The sequence below is a fragment of the Eretmochelys imbricata genome, chromosome 1 (assembly GCF_965152235.1).
Source record: "Eretmochelys imbricata isolate rEreImb1 chromosome 1, rEreImb1.hap1, whole genome shotgun sequence".
Lineage (NCBI taxonomy): Eukaryota > Metazoa > Chordata > Testudines > Cheloniidae > Eretmochelys > Eretmochelys imbricata.
In genome coordinates, this window is record NC_135572.1 from 49,618,243 (window position 1) to 49,639,794 (window position 21,552).

The following is a 21,552-nucleotide window of genomic DNA, read 5'->3' on the forward strand; positions in this document are numbered from 1 at the left end:
GGATGGGGTGGAGATTAAAGATTAATAATCAAGGTATGGTCCAACACCTAAACAAATACCTCGCCTTAGTTTTTAATAAGGGTAATGAAGAGTTTAGGTAGTGGCAGGGTGGCTAATGGGAATGAGGATATGGAAGTAGAAATTACCACATCAGAGGTGGAAGTCAAATTTAGCAGCTTCATGGGACTAAATGAGGGGGCCCAGATAATCTCCATCTAAGAATATTAAAGGAACTAGCACATGAAATTGCAATCCCAATAATAAGGATTTTTAATGAATCTGTAAACTCAGAGGTCGACTGGAGAATCACTAATGTAGTTCCTATTTTTAAGATAGTGACAACAACAAAAGTGATCCAGGAAACTACAGTCCTGTTAGTTTGACCTCAATTGTATGCAAGGTCTTGGAACAAATTTTGAAAGAGAAAGTAGTTAAGGCCATAGAGGTAAGCAGTAATTGGGATGAAATATAGCATAGTTTTACAAAGGTTAGATTGTGCCAGACCAACCTGAATCCCCTTCTTTAAGAAAATAACTGATTTTTTTTAGACAAAGGAAATGCAGCATATCTAATCTACCTGGATTTCAGTAAGGCATTTGATACAGTTTCACATGGGAAATTATTAGTTAAATTGGAGAAGATGGAGATTAATATGAGAATGGAAGGGTGGAAAGAAACTGTTTAAAGGGGAGATAGCAACAAGTCCCACTGAAAGGTGAACTGTCAGTCTGGATGGAGGTTACTAGCAGAGTTTCTCAGGGATTGGTTTTGGGACCAGTCTTATTTAGCATTTTTATTGACAACCTTGGCGACTGCTAGCAGGAAATATGTCCAACAGTCAGTGAAACTAGATGTGGAGGGCTCTGAGTTATTACAGAGAATTCTTTCTTGTCTATCTTGCTGGTGGATCTTGCCCACATGCTCAGGGTCCAACTGGTCACCATATTTGGGGCCGGAAAGGATTTTTTCCCTGAATCAGATCAGCAGAGAGACTGGGGGTTTTCTGCCTTTCATGCCTTCAGCATGGGATATGGGTCACTTGCAGGTTTAAACTAGTGTAAAATGTTGGATTCTCTGTAACTTGCAGTCTTTAAATCATGATTTGAGGACTTCAGTAACTCAGCCATAGGTTCAGGGTCTATTACAGTAGTGGGTGGGCGAGATTCCGTGGCCATCAATGTGCAGGAGGTAAGACTAGATTATCATGATGGCTCCTTCTGACCTTAACATCTATGAGTCTATAAATTCAAGAGTTACACCAAGGATGTCTTAATTGAATTTTTTGAGGCCTCCATGTTACTGCATACTAATATGTTTTCTAATCTTACATTTTAGCCATTATATTGAATATATGGCGTCCATTATTGGATGTATGTTCCCTGTTAAAAGAAGGTGGTCGGTACAGAATATACCAGCTAGTAGCTTCGCAATCCAAAGGCAAATCAGACACTGTTAATGTACAGTTAACGGCCACAAACAAAACTCAGTACCTGCAACTACAGGTAAAAACATTTAACTGTAAATATATATAACTATATGTATTAGACTAACAGCATAAATAATTTATATAAGCATACGGCATAAATATTTAAAGTTCTATTTCTTCAGGCTTCGCAAGAGGTGCTGTTACAGATGTATATTCCAAGGAAGGCTCTGCAGTTCAGCATGTTGTTGGATCCATCTTTTCGACCAGCCTGTACTGAAGTGGATTTAGTGGGATTTATAGTTTCTGTTAGCAAGAAAACAGGTATATTGTGCATTGTGTCCAAGTTTTTTCATGTTTAAACAGATCATATTTAAAAAAAATCTTACAAATTTCCAAGCTGATCTTGGTGTTGTACCTGCAGGTTTATAACTGTCTAATGTTTAGGTTAGACAGGCCAAACCATAGAATCATAGAAATGTAGGGCTGGAAGGGACCTTGAGAGGTCATCAAGTCCAGCCACCTCTGCTGAGGGAAGACCAAGTAAACTTAGACATTCCTGACTAGTGTTTGTCCAACCTGTTCTTAAAGGTCTCCAATTATGAGGATTCCATAAAATCCCTTGGAAGCCTATTCTCTTACCCTTATAGGCTATGCCTACTCTAAGAAGTAAGAGTGTGATTCCCCTGCTCATGTACACATAGTGATGCTAGCTCCTATCAAGCTAGCGTGAGTATAAATAGCAGTGTAGCCGTGCTAGCACAGGTAACAATAGCAGAGCTTAGCAGTGCCATGTATTAAACCCCTCTGAAACTACTGGGTATGTGCGGAGACATGCTGAGTACATAGCCACCAGTTTCACATGGGCTTGTATTCAGCATGCCTTAGCCATGTTTCTACTGCCACTACTAGTGCTACTGGAACTACGCTACTATTTATACTCACACTAGCTTGGTGAGTGCTAGCATGATTATCTGTATGCGAGCAGGGGATTCACACCTCTACCTTACTGTGTAGATATAGTCATAGTTAGAAAGTTTTTATTTATATCTAACCTACATCTCCCTTACTGCAGATTTAAGCCCATTATTTCTTGTCCTACTTTCAGTGGACATGGAGGACAATTGGTCACGTCCTCTTTGTAACAGCTCTTAATATATTTGAAGACTGTTGTCAGGTTTCCCCCTCCCCGCCCAATCTTCTTTTCTCAAGATTAAACAGGCCCAGATTAACCTTTCCTCATAGGTCAGGTTTTCTAAATCTTTTATTGTTTTTGTTGCGCTACTCTGGACTCTCTGATTTGCCCACATCTTTCCTAAAGCATGGCACCCAAAACTAGACGCAGTTACTCCAGCTGAGGTCTTACCAATGCTGAGTAAAGCAGGACAGTTATCTCTTGTGTCTTACATACAACTCTCCTGTCAATACACCTGGAATTATATTAGCCTTTTTTGCCACTGGATCACATTGTTGCCTCATATTCCATTTGTGATCCACTAGAACTCCCACATCCTTTTCAGCCTTATGCCACCTGCCATTTATTTCCCATTGATTTTTCCTTCTTGAATGAAGTACTTGTCTTTACTGAATTTCATTTTGTTGATTTCAAACCAGTTCTCTAATTTTTCATGGTTGTTTTGAATTCCAATCCTGTTCTCCATAGAATCATAGAATATCAGGGTTGGAAGGGACCCCTGAAGGTCATCTAGTCCAACCCCCTGCTCGAAGCAGGACCAATTCCCAGTTAAATCATCCCAGCCAGGGCTTTGTCAAGCCTGACCTTAAAAACCTCTAAGGAAGGAAATTCTACCACCTCCCTAGGTAACGCATTCCAGTGTTTCACCACCCTCTTAGTGAAAAAGTTTTTCCTAATATCCAATCTAAACCTCCCCCACTGCAACTTGAGACCATTACTCCTCGTTCTGTCATCTGCTACCATTGAGAACAGTCTAGAGCCATCCTCTTTGGAACCCACTTTCAGGTAGTTGAAAGCAGCTATCAAATCCCCCCTCATTCTTCTCTTCTGCAGGCTAAACAATCCCAGCTCCCTCAGCCTCTCCTCATAAGTCATGTGTTCTAGACCCCTAATCATTTTTGTTGCCCTTCGCTGGACTCTCTCCAATTTATCCACATCCTTCTTGTAGTGTGGGGCCCAAAACTGGACACAGTACTCCAGATGAGGCCTCACCAATGTCGAATAGAGGGGAACGATCATGTCCCTCAATCTGCTGGCAATGCCCCTACTTATACATCCCAAAATGCCATTGGCCTTCTTGGCAACAAGGGCACACTGCTGACTCATATCCAGCTTCTCGTCCACTGTAACCCCTAGGTCCTTTTCCGCAGAACTGCTGCTTAGCCATTCGGTCCCTAGTCTGTAGTGGTGCATTGGATTCTTCCATCCTAAGTGCAGGACCCTGCACTTATCCTTATTGAACCTCATCAGATTTCTTTTGGCCCAATCCTCCAATTTGTCTAGGTCCCTCTATATCCTATCCCTGCCCTCCAGCATATCTACCACTCCTCCCAGTTTAGTATCATCCGCAAATTTGCTGAGAGTGCAATCCACACCATCCTCCAGATCATTTATGAAGATATTGAACAAAACCGGCCCCAGGACCGACCCTTGGGGCACTCCACTTGATACCGGCTGCCAACTAGACATGGAGCCATTGATCACTACCCGTTGAGCCCGACAATCTAGCCAGCTTTCTACCCACCTTATAGTGCATTCATCCAGCCCATACTTCCTTAACTTGCTGACAAGAATACTGTGGGAGACCGTGTCAAAAGCTTTGCTAAAGTCAAGAAACAATACATCCACTGCTTTCCCTTCATCCACAGAACCAGTAATCTCATCATAAAAGGCGATTAGATTAGTCAGGCATGACCTTCCCTTGGTGAATCCATGCTGGCTGTTCCTGATCACTTTCCTCTCATGCAAGTACTCCAAAATGCTTGCAACCCCTCTCAGCTTGGTATCATCTGCAAATTTTATAAGCATACTCTCCACTCCATTATCCAAGTCATTAATGAAAATATTGAATAGTACTGACTGCGCTGTGACCCCATTAGATAAGTCCTCACAGTTTGGCAGTGAACCATTGATAACTACTTTTTTGAGTATGGTCTTTAAACCAGTTGTGCAACCACCTTACAGTAATTTCATCTCGATCACAGTTCCCTAGTTTTCTTTTGAGAATGTCAGGTGGGACTGTCAAAAGCCTTACTAAAATCAAGCTATACCATGTCTACAGCTTCCTCCCTATCCACTATGCCAGTAATCCTATCAAAGAAAGAAATTAAGTTGGTTTGGTATGATTTGTTCTGGTTATTCCTTGTAACCCTGTTATCATCTAAGTCCTTTACAAATTGATCATGTAATAATTTGTTCCAATATCTTTTCCAGTATCCAAGTTAGGCTGACTGGTGTATAATTCTCCAGATCCTTTTTTTCCCCCCTTTTTTAAAGATAGGTGCTATGTTTTCCCTTTTCCGTTCCTCTGGGACTTATAGATTCATAGATATAATGGTCCCTTCTGACCTTAGTGATCATCTAGTCCGACCTCCTGCACAACGCAGGCCACAGAATCTCACCCACCCACTCCTGCGAAAAACCTCTCACCTATGTCTGTGCTATTGAAGTCCTCAAATAGTGGTTAAAAGACTTCAAGGAGCAGAGAATCCTCTAGCAAGTGACCCGTGCCCCATGCTACAGAGTAAGGCAAAAAACCTCCAGGGCCTCTTCCAATCTGCCCTGGAGGAAAATTCCTTCCCGACTCCAAATATGGCGATCAGCTAAACCCTGAACATATGGGCAAGCTTCACCAGCTGGATAATAAAGAAAATTCTTTCCTGGGTAACTCAGATCCCACCCCATCGAAGATAATTGCTAATGATTGCTTCAGCTAGTTCCTTAAGTACCCTAAGATGAATTTCATCAGGCACTGGCAACTTGAATACATCTAATTTATCTAAATATTCTTCTTTGAGTACTTGCTTATGTCATTCTAGGTGTGTGTGCCCACATGCATGGTCGTCAGAGATTTTTGCCTTAGCAGTATCATTAGGGTCAGCTGTGGCGCCCCCTTGAGTGTAGCACTCAAGTGTCGGTATAGCAGGCACCACCAGCCCTACCCCCTCTCAGTTCCTTCTTACCACCCATGGTGGTTAGTCGGAGTGCCTTTCCTTGCATAGTAGGGGCTAGTGGTTTCATCTATTCTGAGTTCGAGCCTTAAGGACTTGTAAATAGTTGTTTATAGTAGTGAATGTTAAATAACTGTTAAGTGTAGTTAGAAGTTAGAGTCCTTGCGTGGACTTTGTCCCAGGAGGGGCATGCCCTGGTCTCTGAGGTTTAAGCCCTGAGCAGACTGTAACAGGCCTATGCCTGTAAGTGACCCCCACAGCAGCTGCCTCAAGTGGTTGGGGGAATCACATGTGAAGGACAAGTGTCATATTTGTAAACATTTTCGACCCAGGACTCAGAAAGAGTGTGGGATATTCACTTGAGGGCTCTCCTCATGGAGGCTGCCCTCCGTCCAGCTTGCAAGTCATCCTGCCAAGACTCAACTCCTAGTACCTCGGCCTCGGCATGCAGCACACCCCCAGTGTGCACACCTGGCACTGCTCCCCGTCACCAGTGCCCAGAAAGAAAACTAAGAAGCATGGTTCTCCGGCACAGGGCAAGAAAGGCCATGGGGCATCGGGCAAAGGACCCAGTTTGGGCCACCTGGGAACTCCGGAACCATGTGGACGTGCCTTCCTGGTTGGGGCCCTTAGCCCATGAAAGGATCCACAACCAACTCCTGGGAGTGGTAGGGACCCAAACATATGTCGACATCAACTCCTTCCCAAACTGCCCTGGCACCAAGAGAGCAGAGGCCTCGGCCCACGCCGCAGGCACCGCAGGAAGCGGCAAAGGCTCCCTATGAGGGCAAGCCAGCCGCTAAGACCCCACCAAGGGGCAGTGGAGCACTGCCGATTCCCCTAGCCAAGGCAGCGATCTCCGTCTCCGCGCCACAGATCTCCGGCATCGCAGCCCAGATCCTCTGGTGCTCACCCTCGATCACCGGCACAGCATTCGTGGTCCCTGCGATCTCGACACGGATCATCTAAGGGGAGGTGCTGGATTCTGTATTACCAGCACCGTTCGTCCTCTCGGCGCAGATCTCCGTCGCTTACCCCGTGGGAGTGCTCCCCGTCTCAATACTGGTTCCCCCCCCCCCCCCCGGCACCAGTCCCCCCCGACATTGGCACCGATCCTCCCACTCCAAGCACCAGTCTCGGGTGGCCACAGGCAGACACAGGCATCGATGGCCCCACCATGGTCACCAGGAGGGGATTCCTCCGGCATGGAAGGGCAGCTTAGTACCTCACTGAGACTCCACCAGCATAACTGGACACCTGAGGCTGCATCGACGTCTACGGCGCCACCTTGGCAGCACGGTCACTTGCCTCCCCAGTGGCCTTATTGGAGTGCGTGGGGCATGCTGGTGATGACGATGTTCCCTTTGCACCATTCAACTGCCGCCACCTCAGAGCAACAGTTGACTGCACCGGCGGCACCGGGCTTGGTGCATGGAACATGCTTGGAGGTTGGGGTAGAGGAGACAGTGCCCACCCGCTAGCCCACGGGGGATGATGGCCTGGGGCCTCCCCCTACGGTACAGGTATTGTCTGAGATTTACGGCCTGCTGACATGAGTGCTTTTAGCAATAAGCAATAGTGGTTTCAGGCTCTTTACTGGTTTGCCAAAATCTCCCCATACACCCTACGGATACTGCTGAGGGAAAAACTTCTGGCACCAGTGCATGTGGCGAGCACACACACCTAATATGGAATAAACATGAGCAACACATCTCGAAGAACACCAGTTACAGAAAAGGTAACTGTCTTTTCTCCTTCCTTGCTAAGTAGAGGACCTACCCTTTCTTTCATCTTGCTCCTAATGTAATTATAACCTCTTCTTACTGTCTTTTATGTCCTGTGCTTGATGTCACTCATTTTGTGCCTTAGCCTTTCTGATTTTGTCTCTATATGCTTGTGCTATCCTTTTGTTATATCTCCTTAGCAATTCCTGCATGTTTCCATTTTTGGTAGGATTCCTTTTTTGATTTTTCAGGTCATTAAAGAGCTCCTGATGGAGTGATATTGGCCTCTTACTGTTTTTTCTCTTTCCTTTGCATTGGATTAGTTTACATTGTGCCAGCTCTTCTGGACCCCTTTATCCTTTAGATTTTTTCCCCATGGGACATTTTCTGAGTTTGTTAGACTCCTTTATTGAAGTCCATTGTCCTTATTCTGCTGCCCTAATTCGTTCCTTTCCTTTGACACATGAAAGCGATCATTTCATGATCATTTTCATCCAAATTACCTTCCACCTTCAGATTTGCCACCAATTCCTCTCTGTTGGTCAGAATCAAATCTAAAATGGCTGTCCCCCTGGTTACTGCCTCAACTTTCTGAAAGAAAAACTTATCCCAAATACATTCCAATAACTTACAGGAAATTTTTGTTTTTTGCCATATTACATTTTCCAACAGATGTCTGGGAGTTAAAGTCCCCCATTACTACCAGGTCTTGCGTTTTGGATATTTATTTTGTTTGCTCTAGAAATGCCTCATCCACCTCCCCCTTCTCCTGATTTGGTGTTCTATAATAGACCCCACTATAATAAATCTGCTGATATGGACCTTTCACCATAGTATCTGAGGGCTGTCTGAGACTTTAGAAATAGTAACAACAATCTTTCTTCATTCCCGGCCATTTAGGAAAAATATCTTGATTAATTATTTGTTGGGGAAGAACTTAGTGGAGATGAGTTTTGTTTTTAAGTTTGGTATTCTCATCTGTTGCAGGAGTGATTTCCTGTGTCTATGTTCAATACCTGTGAAATTTCTGTCCCCTATACTCATGAGTTCCCCTCTTGATCAGCAGTTGCATGGATCCAGTGGAACCTAGCTGTTGAAGGTGATGGTTGCAGAGAGACTGGTGATCTTATTGGTAACTAGAGAAAATCCTAGAGAGGGCTTTTGAATATCAAAACAAAGACCTGGAACTGGACTCTCTCTTCAGTAGTGAACTAGTGAAGAGAATGAATTACACACCAGACTAATATAGTCAGGACAACCTTTCTTGCTAAGCAGATGAGCAGCTATATTTTCTACCAGTTAGACCTTTTTTAAGGTGTCTGGCTTCATTCCTAGATATAAGCAGCAGTAAACAAATCTGGAGGCCACCAATATTTGGTCTTTGTGGCAGTTCTGTTCCCAGGAGGATGTAGCACAATCTTCTGGGCAGTTACAGATAGAAATGGGCATTTATTTTTTTTTTGTTGGAATGGTTATTTAGGCATCTGGTAGCACTGAATCCATCAGGGGGAACCCCAGGCTACAGACCAACTTTTAGTCTAAGGTAAGATGTCCTTGATAGTGGGGATGTTATAGCTGAGGCAAGTTCTTTGAAGCATTTCTCTCTCTCTACCAACATGACTTCAGTCTTACCTGGGTTCAGTCAAGTGTTGATTACAACTAGGCATTGAGAAATCTGGGAAATAGAGCTGGCTTATATTTGACAAAAGGAAATGTAGATCTGGTTGTTGTTGATGTACTGGTGCAGCCTGCATCTCAGCCTGTGGTGTCTCACCAGCTCTCTCCAGGACTTCATGTAGATGTTGAATAGTAAGGAATCATAGAATATCAGGGTTGGAAGGGACCTCAGGATGTCATCTAGTCCAACCCCCTGCTCAAAGCAGGACCAATCCCCAATTAAATCATCCCAGCCAGGGCTTTGTCAAGCCTGACCTTAAAAACTTCTAAGGAAGGAGATTCTACCACCTCCCTAGGTAACGCATTCCAGTGTTACACCACCCTCCTAGTGAAAAAGTTTTTCCTAATATCCAACCTAAACCTCCCCCACTGCAACTTGAGACCATTACTCCTTGTCCTGTCCTCTTCTACCACTGAGAATAGTCTAGAACCATCCTCTCTGGAACCACCTCTCAGGTAGTTGAAAGCAGCTATCAAATCCCCCCTCATTCTTCTCTTCTGCAGACTAAACAATCCCAGTTCCTTCAGCCTCTCCTCATAAGTCATGTGTTCCAGACCCCTAATCATTTTTCAGAGTAACAGCCGTGTTAGTCTGTATTCGCAAAAAGAAAAGGAGTACTTGTGGCACCTTAGAGACTAACGAATTTATTTGAGCATGAGCTTTCGTGAGCTACAGCTCACTTCATCAGATGCATCTGATGAAGTGAGCTGTAGCTCACGAAAGCTCATGCTCAAATAAATTCGTTAGTCTCTAAGGTGCCACAAGTACTCCTTTTCTTTTTGCTAATCATTTTTGTTGCCCTTCGCTGGACTCTTTCCAATTTATCCACATCCTTCTTGTAGTGTGGGGCCCAAAACTGGACACAGTACTCCAGATGAGGCCTCACCAATGTCGAATAGAGGGGGACGATCATGTCCCCCGATCTGCTCGCTATGCCCCTACTTATACATCCCAAAATGCCATTGGCCTTCTTGGCAACAAGGGCACACTGCTGACTCATATCCAGCTTCTCGTCCACTGTCACCCCTTGGTCCTTTTCCGCAGAACTGCTGCCTAGCCATTCGGTCCCTAGTCTGTAGCTGTGCATTGGGTTCTTCCGTCCTAAGTGCAGGACCCTGCACTTATCCTTATTGAACCTCATCAGATTTCTTTTGGCCCAATCCTCCAATTTGTCTAGGTCCCTCTGTATCCTATCCCTGCCCTCTAGCGTATCTACCACTCCTCCCAGTTTAGTATCATCCGCAAATTTGCTGAGAGTGCAATCCACACCATCCTCCAGATCATTTATGAAGATATTGAACAAAAGCGGCCCCAGGACCGACCCCTGGGGCACTCCACTTGACACCGGCTGCCAACTAGACATGGAGCCATTGATCACTACCCTTTGAGCCCGACAATCTAGCCAACTTTCTACCCACCTTATAGTGAATTCATCCAGCCCATACTTCTTTAACTTGCTGACAAGAATATTGTGGGAGACCGTGTCAAAAGCTTTGCTAAAGTCAAGAAACAATACATCCACTGCTTTCCCTTCATCCACAGAACCAGTAATCTCATCATAGAAGGCGATTAGAATCCATGCTGACTGTTCCTGATCACTTTCCTCTCATGTAGGTGCTTCAGGATTGATTCTTTGAGGACCTGCTCCATGATTTTTCCAGGGACTGAGGTGAGGCTGACTGGCCTGTAGTTCCCAGGATCCTCCTTCTTCCCTTTTTTAAAGATTGGCAGTACATTAGCCTTTTTCCAGTCATCCGGGACTTCCCCCGTTCGGCACGAGTTTTCAAAGATAATGGCCAATGGCTCTGCAATCACAGCCGCCAATTCCTTTAGCACTCTCGCATGCAACTCGTCCGGTCCCATGGACTTGTGCACGTCCAGCTTTTCTAAATAGTCCCTAACCACCTCTTTCTCCACAGAGGGCTGGCCATCTATTCCCCACATTGTGATGCCCAGCGCAGCAGTCTGGGAGCTGACCTTGTTAGTGAAGACAGAGGCAAAAAAAGCATTGAGTACATTAGCTTTTTCCACATCCTCTGTCACTAGGTTGCCTCCCTCATTCAGTAAGGGGCCCACACTTTCCTTGGCTTTCTTCTTGTTGCCAACATACCTGAAGAAACCCTTCTTGTTACTCTTAACATCTCTCGCTAGCTGCAGCTCCAGGTGCGATTTGGCCCTCCTGATTTCATTCTTACATGCCCGAGCAATATTTTTATACTCTTCCCTGGTCATATGTCCAACCTTCCACTTCTTGTAAGCTTCTTTTTTATGTTTAAGATCCGCTAGGATTTCACCGTTAAGCCAAGCTGGTCGCCTGCCATATTTACTATTCTTTCGCCACATCGGGATGGTTTGTCCCTGTAACCTCAACAGGGATTCCTTGAAATACAGCCAGCTCTCCTGGACTCCTTTCCCCTTCATGTTAGTCCCCCAGGGGATCCTACCCATCCGTTCCCTGAGGGAGTCGAAGTCTGCTTTCCTGAAGTCCAGGGTCCGTATCCTGCTGCTTACCTTTCTTCCCTGTGTCAGGATCCTGAACTCAACCAACTCATGGTCACTGCCTCCCAGATTCCCATCCACTTTTGCTTCCCCTACTAATTCTTCCCGGTTTGTGAGCAGCAGGTCAAGAAAAGCTCCCCCACTAGTTGGCTCCTCTAGCACTTGCGCCAGGAAATTGTCCCCTACGCTTTCCAAAAACTTCCTGGATTGTCTATGCACCGCTGTATTGCTCTCCCAGCAGATATCAGGAAAATTAAAGTCACCCATGAGAACCAGGGCGTGCGATCTAGTAGCTTCCGCGAGCTGCCGGAAGAAAGCCTCATCCACCTCATCCCCCTGGTCCGGTGGTCTATAGCAGATTCCCACCACTACATCACTCTTGTTGCTCACACTTCTAAACTTAATCCAGAGACACTCAGGTTTTTCTGCAGTTTCGTACCGGAGCTCTGAGCAGTCATACTGCTCCCTTACATACAGTGCTACTCCCCCACCTTTTCTGCCCTGCCTGTCCTTCCTGAACAGTTTATAACCATCCATGACAGTACTCCAGTCATGTGAGTTATCCCACCAAGTCTCTGTTATTCCAATCACGTCATAATTCCTTGACATCACCAGGACCTCCAGTTCTCCCTGCTTGTTTCCAAGGCTTTGTGCATTCGTATATAAGCACTTGAGATAACCTGCTGATCGCCCCTCATTCTCAGTATGAGGCAGGAGCCCTCCCCTCACAGACATTTCTGCCTGTGCTTCCTCCCGGTATCCCGCTTTCCCACTTACCTCAGGGCTTTGGTCTCCTTCCCCCGGTGAACCTAGTTTAAAGCCCTCCTCACTAGGTTAGCCAGGCTGCTCGCAAAGATGCTCTTCCCTCTCTTCGTAAGGTGGAGCCCGTCTCTGCCCAGCACTCCTCCTTCATGGAACACCATCCCATGGTCAAAGAATCCAAAGCCTTCTCTCTGACACCACCTGCGTAGTCATTCGTTGACTTCCACAATTCGACGGTCCCTACCCAGGCCTTTTCCTTCCACGGGGAGGATGGATGAGAACACCATTTTCGCCTCAAACTCCTTTATCCTTCTTCCCAGAGCCATATAGTCCGCAGTGATCCGCTCAAGGTCATTCTTGGCAGTATCATTGGTGCCCACGTGGAGAAGCAGGAAGGGGTAGCGATCCGAGGGCTTGATGAGTCTCGGCAGTCTCTCTGTCACATCGTGAATCTTAGCCCCTGGCAAGCAGCAGACTTCTCGGTTTTCCCAGTCAGGGCGGCAGATAGATGACTCAATCCCCCAGAGTAGAGAGTCCCCGACCACCACCAGCCGCCTCCTTCTCTTGGGAGTGGTGGTCGTGGAACCCCCCATCTCAGGACAGTGCATCTCATGCCTTCCAACCAGCGGAGTCTCCTTCTGCTTTCTCCCCCCAGACATATCATCTGGTCCACACTCCGCAATGGTACCTGTGGAGAGAACATGAAAGCGGTTAGTTACCTGTGTCCACGTTGCTGGAACCCGGATATTCCCCCTTCTTCTTCTGGAGGTCACATGTTGCCAAGCTTCTTCACTGACCTCTTGGCTCCGCTGTGCAACCTGCTCTAAATCTTTAGAGCTTTGTGCCTGTAGAAGCATATCCTGACTTTTGTCCAGAAAATCCTCCGTTTCTCGTATGCAACGCTGGGTCGTTATCTGTTGTTCCAGACCTTCAATCTTCTCTTCCAATATGGAGACCAGCTTGCACTTTGTACAGACAAAGTCGCTTCTGTCCTGTGGAAGAAAGACAAACATGGCACATCCAGTGCAGGTCACAACAGCTGAACCCCCCCCTTCCATATCACCTTCCTACTATGAGCTTCCTCAGAGAAGTTGGCAAGATGTAAGCCTCACTGGGCTCACTCCAGGCGAGCTCCCAGGCAAACTCCTGCTGGAGAGGAGAGGACTGAGTTTTATGAGACCCTACAGGTAAGGGCTCCAGAAGTGGAGGAACAATTGCCCATAATCCTCTTGGTTTGGACATAGAGGAAGGACATTTCAATATCTAGTGATTAGCACTATCAAACACTACAGTTGGGCACAGCAGGATGAATATGGCTTTATTTTACTTGTCAGTGGACAGATCATCTACCAGAACAAGCAATGTCTCGATACCATGCCCTGACCTGAAGTTGACCTAATAAATCTTCCCTCTCCAGTTTCTTTGAGAATATTGTGCTGCCAAACCTCTTTTCCTTTTACTGCTATATCACCAGTCCTACTGCTGCTTTCTTCCTTTTCTCTTGGAAATAATAAAAGCTGTAAGGTTGTCTTCAGAGGTTGCTTACAATGTTATTATCTTCAACTCTCATCTCTGAAGCCCTGAATTGTTCTGCTAAGCTTGATGTGTTTTCTTTCACACAGAAATTAATTAGACAACTACTAAGGGATCTTCACCAGAAGTTGTTTGTGAAGTATTCTGCTTGCAGATTGTAAAGTATTTTATATATTTTTGAATAGAGATTTCTCACTGTTCTTTTACTTTCATCTCCTGGTTTAGTCAACTACTACTTTGCGGGCATAATTTTTGTTTCTACACAAAAGTTATACTTGTACTTGTAAAAAAAAAAATGATCATTTATAAGTACCCTTCAAATTTTTGCAGTAACATGGTACAAGGACTTACAATGTTTTGGGGTTTTTTTTAATGACCTAAGGCATTTTACCCCACTAGACAGCATAGATATTTTAAATATTAGTTTGAGTCCCAGATGCATTTGACTTGAAAGGTATTAAGGGCAAAATTCTGCTCTGTTATGCCAGTGTAAATATAGAGTACAGCAACTCTACTGAAGTCAGTAGAATTACATCAGATTAACACTAGTGTAATTAAGAGCAGAACCTGGCCCTAAGTAAATGAAAATCATTTTGCAAGTAGGAAGGCTTCCTTTCTTTGGACTTCGGAAAAACAACCCAAAAGTAGTAATAGAGCAGGTTTTTTTCTATGAAAACATCTGTCCAAACTGCATGTATCATTTTATTAATTAAAACTTTTTAGGTTTCACTACTCTGGTATATTTGTCAGATGAAGATCATAATCTAGTGGCCATCAAGATCTGGACAGACCTTAAGCAACTTGCTATTGAAGACATAATTAACCCTTTTACATTGATTTCTGCAAGCAATCTTCAGTGGAGATCTGAATTCAAATCAGAAATTCCCACATTATTTGCTGGAGACCTTTCCATATTCTCCACAAGTCCTAAGGATCGCTATCTTCAAGAGAGATTTAATAAACTGAAGAGCACAACAGAGGTAAAGTGGTGGATTTTTTAATACAATAGTTATTAGTACAGTACAGGTTTTTTTCAATATAGAGTCCATTAACACAGGTAATACTCTGACCAACCTATGGTAACACTGATAATATTCAGTTTGATTGATGGGATTTTTGCAGGGGGGTTGTTTGTTTTTTCTTCTGGAGGAGCCTCCATATCACTCATGGAATTTCTTCATTTTTCTTGGCTTTTCACTACTGTCCTCAAGGGCACTGTCAGGGTCATCATCCTCAGCCTAAGAAAAGGAGAATAGTTTTCTATATGGAACCTGTCATTGCCACTTTAATTGGATGAAGTTAAAGATATGAGAAGTATACTGCTTTTGTATAGTTGAGCCCATTTGTTAACAACAGTTTGCTCTCACAATATTTTTGCAGTGATTGCAGTTTTTCAACTGAACTGTGTCAAGTGGAATATGAAATCAACATAGCATGCATTTTCTCCCATTTATTTAGTTTTCTTTCAAATGTATACAAATATACACGAACAATTAGAATTACTTTTCAAGTAGCAAAACTTCGTATTGTCATAAGCTTTTGTTTCATATAGCTAGTATATATAGAAAATAATATAAATATTTGAAAAATCATTGATAGTACCTGAAATAGTTGGTATTAACTGCAGTTTGGCACAGGATGCCAGACATTTGTAATTCACATTGAATAGGAAATAATTTCATGTCAGTTGATACTAAACAAGTACATTTATTTTGTTTTGGATTATTAGGCACGCTGGGGGAGTTTAATTTTTTCCCCATTAACAGGAACGAAGTAGGATTAACAATTTTACATTGTTCTCTAAGAGCTGCAGTAAAATTTGTTTTAAATTCACAACTTGAATTAGTAATATTTAAATCACTTACTAGCCAGGAGACATGCATGATAATGTTCACAAAGCTCATCTTATCATTATTGTTTCAGTAGTAAACATAATCTGAGATGTTATATTTTATACACATTTTAAAAACCACACAACCGCCCTACATTTTTCTCTCTTCTGTCTTGTAGAATGTAAATTGCTTTTACAATGAAGCAGAACGCAAACTGATGAATTTGCTTCAGAGAAATGACCCACAACCATATAACTTACCTAAAGAGTGTGGTTTAGATCACCTTTCTCCTTCCTGGAAATTAGGACTTGATGCAGGAAATAAATGTCTGGTAAGTTTATTGAAGTGTAAGATTAATGTTTCCTTAGACCTCTCATAGCTGTTTGAACCAGTATATGCAAACTAGTCCGGGGATGGTACTTCTCTAGAACTGTTCACAATCTCAAGGACTGAAATAATCACCTCCCACTGTTTTTAGTTCCTGGAGTGTTGTGGTAACCATCCTCCAGGGAGTAGAGTACAATCCATAGCCCAAAATGTTCCATATAACATTCATAAAGTCAAATAAAGTGGTCTCCAGATATGCCTTTGTTCACCACATCTGTAAGACTTCCTATCTAACTTTTATCTGAAACAAACTTGGGGCATGGCTACACTTGCAGATGTAGAGCGCTTTGAGTTAAACCAGCCTTTGTAGAGCTCAGTAGGGAAAGTGCTGCAATCTGTCCACAGTGACAGCTACAAGCGACTGACGTGGCCACATTAGCAGCTCTTGCAACGGCTACAGAGAGTAGTGCATTGTGGTAGCTATCCCAGCATGCAAGTGGCTGCAACGTGCTTTTCAAATGGAGGGCGTGGGGTGGAGTGTGACAGGGAGTGTGTTGTGTGTATGTGGGGGGAGCGAGAGTGGGTTTTTGGGGGGGCTGAGAGCATGTCAGCATGCTGTCTTGTAAATTCAGACAGCAGCAGACCCCTGCTCCCCTCTGCCTCTCTCTCACACGCAGCATTCCACAGTAATGGTTGCTTTGTCTCAGGGCAGATAAGCATGTCGGCTGTCAAAAACAGAGCTTTCAAAGGGCATATCTGCATTCTTACAGCGAGTTCAAAACAATGAGAAGAGTGGCCACTTGACTTAAGGGGATTATGGGACGTTTCTGGAGGCTGATCAGAGCGCAGTAATGCAACACCTTGTTCATACTGACGCCCGAGCGTTTCAGCCACTACACAACAAGCATTAATCTTCTTGCCGAGGTGGAGTACCAAGAGCGCTCTACTCAGAGTGGAGTGGAGTCAGAGTGCTCTACGTGCCTTGCCAGTGTGGCCAGGGAGTGAACTAGGGCGCCCGGGGCTGCTTTAATGCGCTCTAACTCGCAAGTGTAGCCAAGCTCTAAAGAGCAGTTCCCAGCTTTCAGTTCAAGAGCAACATACCCTATTTTCCTTTTTTGTCTCCCTACTTCCCTACCTCTTATTTTTTCAACCTCTTGACATTTAAAATATATTAGGTCAGCCTGTCTTTTCATAGCTGGTCAGGCATTTTATGAATCCTCATCATTTGATGGAAGAGGTTTCCCATATGGGAAATTTAGATTTGAGATACAGCGCCAAACTGTTCTCTGCCTTAATATGTATGTACACAGGGACCCTCCTGGAGTCATACAACTTTTTTCTAGTAACTTCAGCTTGAGATTGATAGCCACTACCAGAACATTGACTAATGTGCTCAGATATAAATGGTGGCACAGTATTGTTTTGTCCAATTTTCTATTGTATGTGGAAATAATAGGAAATTAACTAAAATAAGGTGCTTGACTCAACATTAAAACTTTTTCTTCTTTTTAATTAGATTTCCTCTCCTAATAGTGAAATAAAGTATCAGAGGTCTTTGCCAGCCAGCAAGCGTGACCTGAAACTTGTTCCACAAGGCTCAGCACAAATGACTCCACATACTTCTTATAGTGAAGAACCCCCCAAGAACTGCAAAAAAAGAAAAGCTCTGGACCTGCTCAGTCAAATACCTTCCCCTCCTCCAGTGACACCAATCAATTCGTTTGTTTCTTCATCTTTGAAAAAGGCTTTTCAGCCACCACGAAGCTCTGGTGTCCAGTATAACAAATCATTGAAGAGAACAAATCATAACTCTGGTCATATCAACTCCTTTAAAAGGACAAATGAAACTGCCCCTCTTCCTGAGAATGACTTGGTTGCTGATGAAGAACTTGCAATGATAAACACACAAGTGCTCTTGTATAAATTGCCAGAAGAAAAGAAGATAGATTGTGTGGATGAATCCACCAGTGCAATATCCAATTATCCATCAGATCACCTTTTACTCAATAATAGTTCTCCTAAGTCTGCTGCAGAAACAAAAACTTCACAAAACAATACTGAAGGAGCTGAGGCTCCTGGGAAAGACCCAAGGGAAAGTGAGGGCTCATTGGCAATCCAAAAGAAGCTACAAAGGCTAAGAAAACGAAAATGCTACTAAATGCATATGTACCGTACTGTATATACTTCATATTTAAATGATTTTTTTTAGTCTTGGCACATTGTAAACATTTATACAGTACCTAATTGTACTTAATAATGCACATCTATATTGCAAAAACAAAGGTTTAATAAATAGAATTTACTCTATGGAATAGAAAACCTTAGCGTTGAACAAGAATGGTACAATCTTTTATCCATTAAGATCTCCTTCATACCAGTATATTACAGCAGCACTGCTCACAATGGTGTAGTTAAAGGTCTGCCAACATTTAGTCGTGAACCCGTATTTTGAACCTGATGTATTGATAAAGTACAAATAGGATATTTGTTTTAAATTAAACTGTTGGCTTTTCTGACTTTCTTGGATTATCCAGGAAGTCATTAGAATGTATTTACAATATTTAGCTGCTGAATCTAGAATCCAAGTTTTGCTGGTCATATATCTACTACTACTAGTTTTTGGATGAAGAGATCACCTAGAACTGTAACATCATGAAAGGGGCTCACGTCTTCTTCATTTATTTATAACATGTAAACAATCAAATCCACTTGCCTAGAACGTATCCTTCAACTCCAGGGTTGAATACATATTTTTACTGACCACTTCTATTTTAGTTCTGGTTGTACATACAAGTGAGGTTTGTCAGAGCTGGATTTCCCCATGACAAATCACAAAGATTCACTAGAGGGAGAAGCCGCCTCCCTGACTAGGGCTACTTGTTTGACTGCAGCTTTTCCTCCTCAACCACCTTCCTCCCCACCATGTCCTACTGGCAAGAAGGGGTAAGGACTGTCTGAAAAATTAAGCTAGCAGCTCTGGCAAATCTCCTGCAGAGACCTGCTATGATTAACATTAGCAAGTTGGACTGGGACTCCTGTTGTCATGCTTAAAGGAGGACTATAGGGAACATGGTGGGGTGTAAAAGGACTCACCACTGACTCACTAATACTGCTTTTGCACACCTTTTCCCAATTTCCTGTCCCTAATGAGTATCTGGCTCCCTACTTCCCAATTATTTATAAGTGGTAGAGTGGAGATCCTCTCTAGCATAATGTACAAGGTTTGTCACAGCACAAACCTGCTTCTCCCCACCCAACAGAAACACCATTTTCCCCATAAAATATGTTTTCCTTCAGTGACCACTATGGAAAGCCCAGCTCCCCACACAAACATTGCTGTTGCTTCCTCCATGCCACCTACCTACCCTCTCCACCCTTCCATGTCTACTTGCACAATCCTTGCTGCTTCTCCCTCTGTGCTGCTGACCATCCCCTCTGCCCTCCCATGTCCACAATCGTTCTATGCCGTGCTCCTTCTGTTCCAGTCCAATTCCTCAACTCCTGCTGTCCTCCCCACTTCCTCCAAGGGTGTACACCAAAATAACTCAGTACTGTCCCCTGCCCAACACTCCCCATTCCTCTACTTCTAAAAGATTTCTCAAGGTGTTCAGATATGATGGTAATAGCTGTGCTAAGCACAGCTTCTATGTTTAGTCATCACTAATGGGTCAATGCTTGTATCTGTGAAATTCAGAGGTGGTCCAATGTTGCTGGAAGCTCCTGGACTAAGCCCTACTCAGTTCAGACTTCCAAATCTGCCTCTAGCTGCACAAGTTGGTGGTTCAGTTTCTCCTGACCATTTTGATTTATAATTTTAATTTTTGTTTTCGTGCAGTACCAATTTACAATCTTTCTTCCTTCCCCTCCCCTGAATTATGTATTTGGCAGCATGGTTGTTTCAACCACCCAGATCTACCACTGCTGCACCTCCCTTCTGAAATTCCTGCATAGCAGAGCTGTCCCGCAAATACTGTGCTAAATCTAAGCAGCATTCTCAATGTGGGGCAGCCTTTACAGGCTCTACAGCAGGTGACTTATGCTCTGCCTGTTCACAGCCAGCCAATGCTCTCACTGCCAGAGCATAGGGCTCAGAGTTGGATCAGCAGCTCCTCCCCTGAGAAGCTGCAACTCCAATAAGGACTCCAATAAGCATTTTGAGGAGAGAATCTAAGGAGGACACCATCTGCCAGCGGATTGGGGGTAAGTCCCTGGGTCAGAGGGGAAAAATTCCTGAAGGAATCCAAAGCTGCCTTCTCTCTTCAGGATACCAAAGTGTGTATGGGGTGGGGGAGGGGGCGTTCTCAGATCCATGGGGAAAGAACCAGGGCTTTTATGCAGCTCCCCTTCCTCCCATTATGAACAGGGGGATTCTTATGAAGCTTGGGGCTACGTCTTGCAAACTCCAGAAACTCTTTGTCCCAAAAAAGGCAAAAGCAACCATCCCCTTCATAATAGCAATTTGTAGTGATAATGAACAAGTGGTATAAAAATCAGGGGTTAAACTCCTACCTTGCCTTCCCTCCCCTTGAAGTGTTCGCTGGGGTTTTGCTAGTACACAGAGCCTCTTTCAAAGTGTTCTGTATTATTATTATTATTTATTACCGTGTATCCTGTAAGCCCTAGTCATGGACCAGGACCTCATTGTGCTAGGCTCAGTACATACATAGGACAAAAAAGACAATCCCTATCCCAAAGAGCTTACAAGTTTAAGTACAAGACAAGAGACGACAGATGGATACAGACTGAAGAAGGACTGCAAGGAAAGAATGAGACAAATATTGGTGAACATAATAGGCAGTGGTATCAGCACACCAACAGTCTCACTGTTGTCTTGTATCAAGCTCACCACCTCTTTCTCACCTCCTGGCAGCATGTCTGGGCATGCAGGGAAACCTATTATTCCAGTGAAGCCCTGGTTTAGGCTGCAGTGTAATGGGAATTGTGCTTAAGGGCCTTTCTCCAAGGAAAGTGGCTTACATTTCAGGCAGCTGCAGAATGGTCCTGTTGGACTATATGGACAGTCAAGGAACCTCCATTGCACTGTCAGAAAAGACCAGACCTCTTGAAGCAGGGACTTCTCCTTTAATCAGACCTAGAGGATCTACAGTTAGCCTGGGCATCAAAAGAAAAGAATAGTTCAGCAGAGTTTCTCCATCAGTCTCATTGATCAATTTTGATTTCCAGACAAAACTCAACCAGAAAATTTCAGTCATTGATCTTGGAGAGACAAGGAGGGTGAGTTAATACCTTTTATTGAACCAATTTCTGTTGTTGAGAGAGACAAGTTTTTTCGAGTGATGGTCCCTGTTGTATTCCACTGACGGTTATGTGCCATGCGCCGAAGCTGGAGCTTTTTCAAAGCAGTTGTCTGTCGGTCTGCACATGTGCCCTTGCACTGCCTCATGGTTTCTCCCAAGGCGATGAAAGGCGGGGCAGAGCAGACTGACCGCATGCTCAGTTCCTTTTCACCACCACATGATCTGAGTTGGAGCTTCTGCTGTCTTCCCGTCGGTGTGATGCATCTTCCAATCTTCTGTAAAACTATTTTTATTTTTGTACATAGGATTCTTGCCGTTTTTGTAGTAGTTTTCTTGCTTCTAGAAGTTTTGTAGGTTTACACGCTAGGGA

General features: G+C 43.9%; 2 protein-coding genes across 5 annotated transcripts in view; one reads left to right on the forward strand and one right to left on the reverse strand.

The window, feature by feature from the left end:
• Positions 1 to 18,238, forward strand: part of BRCA2 (BRCA2 DNA repair associated) — a 95,976-nt gene extending 77,738 nt beyond the window's left edge. The window contains exons 23-27 of the mRNA XM_077810087.1: positions 1,336 to 1,502; positions 1,609 to 1,747; positions 14,489 to 14,745; positions 15,776 to 15,928; positions 17,441 to 18,238. Coding sequence (XP_077666213.1) covers positions 1,336 to 1,502; positions 1,609 to 1,747; positions 14,489 to 14,745; positions 15,776 to 15,928; positions 17,441 to 18,082 — 1,358 coding nt within the window. The 3' untranslated portion in view covers positions 18,083 to 18,238. The remainder of the gene's footprint in view (positions 1 to 1,335; positions 1,503 to 1,608; positions 1,748 to 14,488; positions 14,746 to 15,775; positions 15,929 to 17,440) is intronic.
• Positions 1 to 21,552, reverse strand: part of N4BP2L1 (NEDD4 binding protein 2 like 1) — a 91,610-nt gene that overhangs the window by 28,971 nt on the left and 41,087 nt on the right. For 2 of the 4 annotated variants that reach the window (XM_077810075.1, XM_077810067.1), the window contains exon 6: positions 14,747 to 15,003. The exons of the other annotated variants lie outside the window; for them this stretch is intronic. In XM_077810075.1, coding sequence (XP_077666201.1) covers positions 14,999 to 15,003 — 5 coding nt within the window. In that variant the 3' untranslated portion in view covers positions 14,747 to 14,998. Of the gene's footprint in view, positions 1 to 14,746; positions 15,004 to 21,552 lie in introns of those variants that run through there. 4 annotated transcript variants of the gene reach the window in all.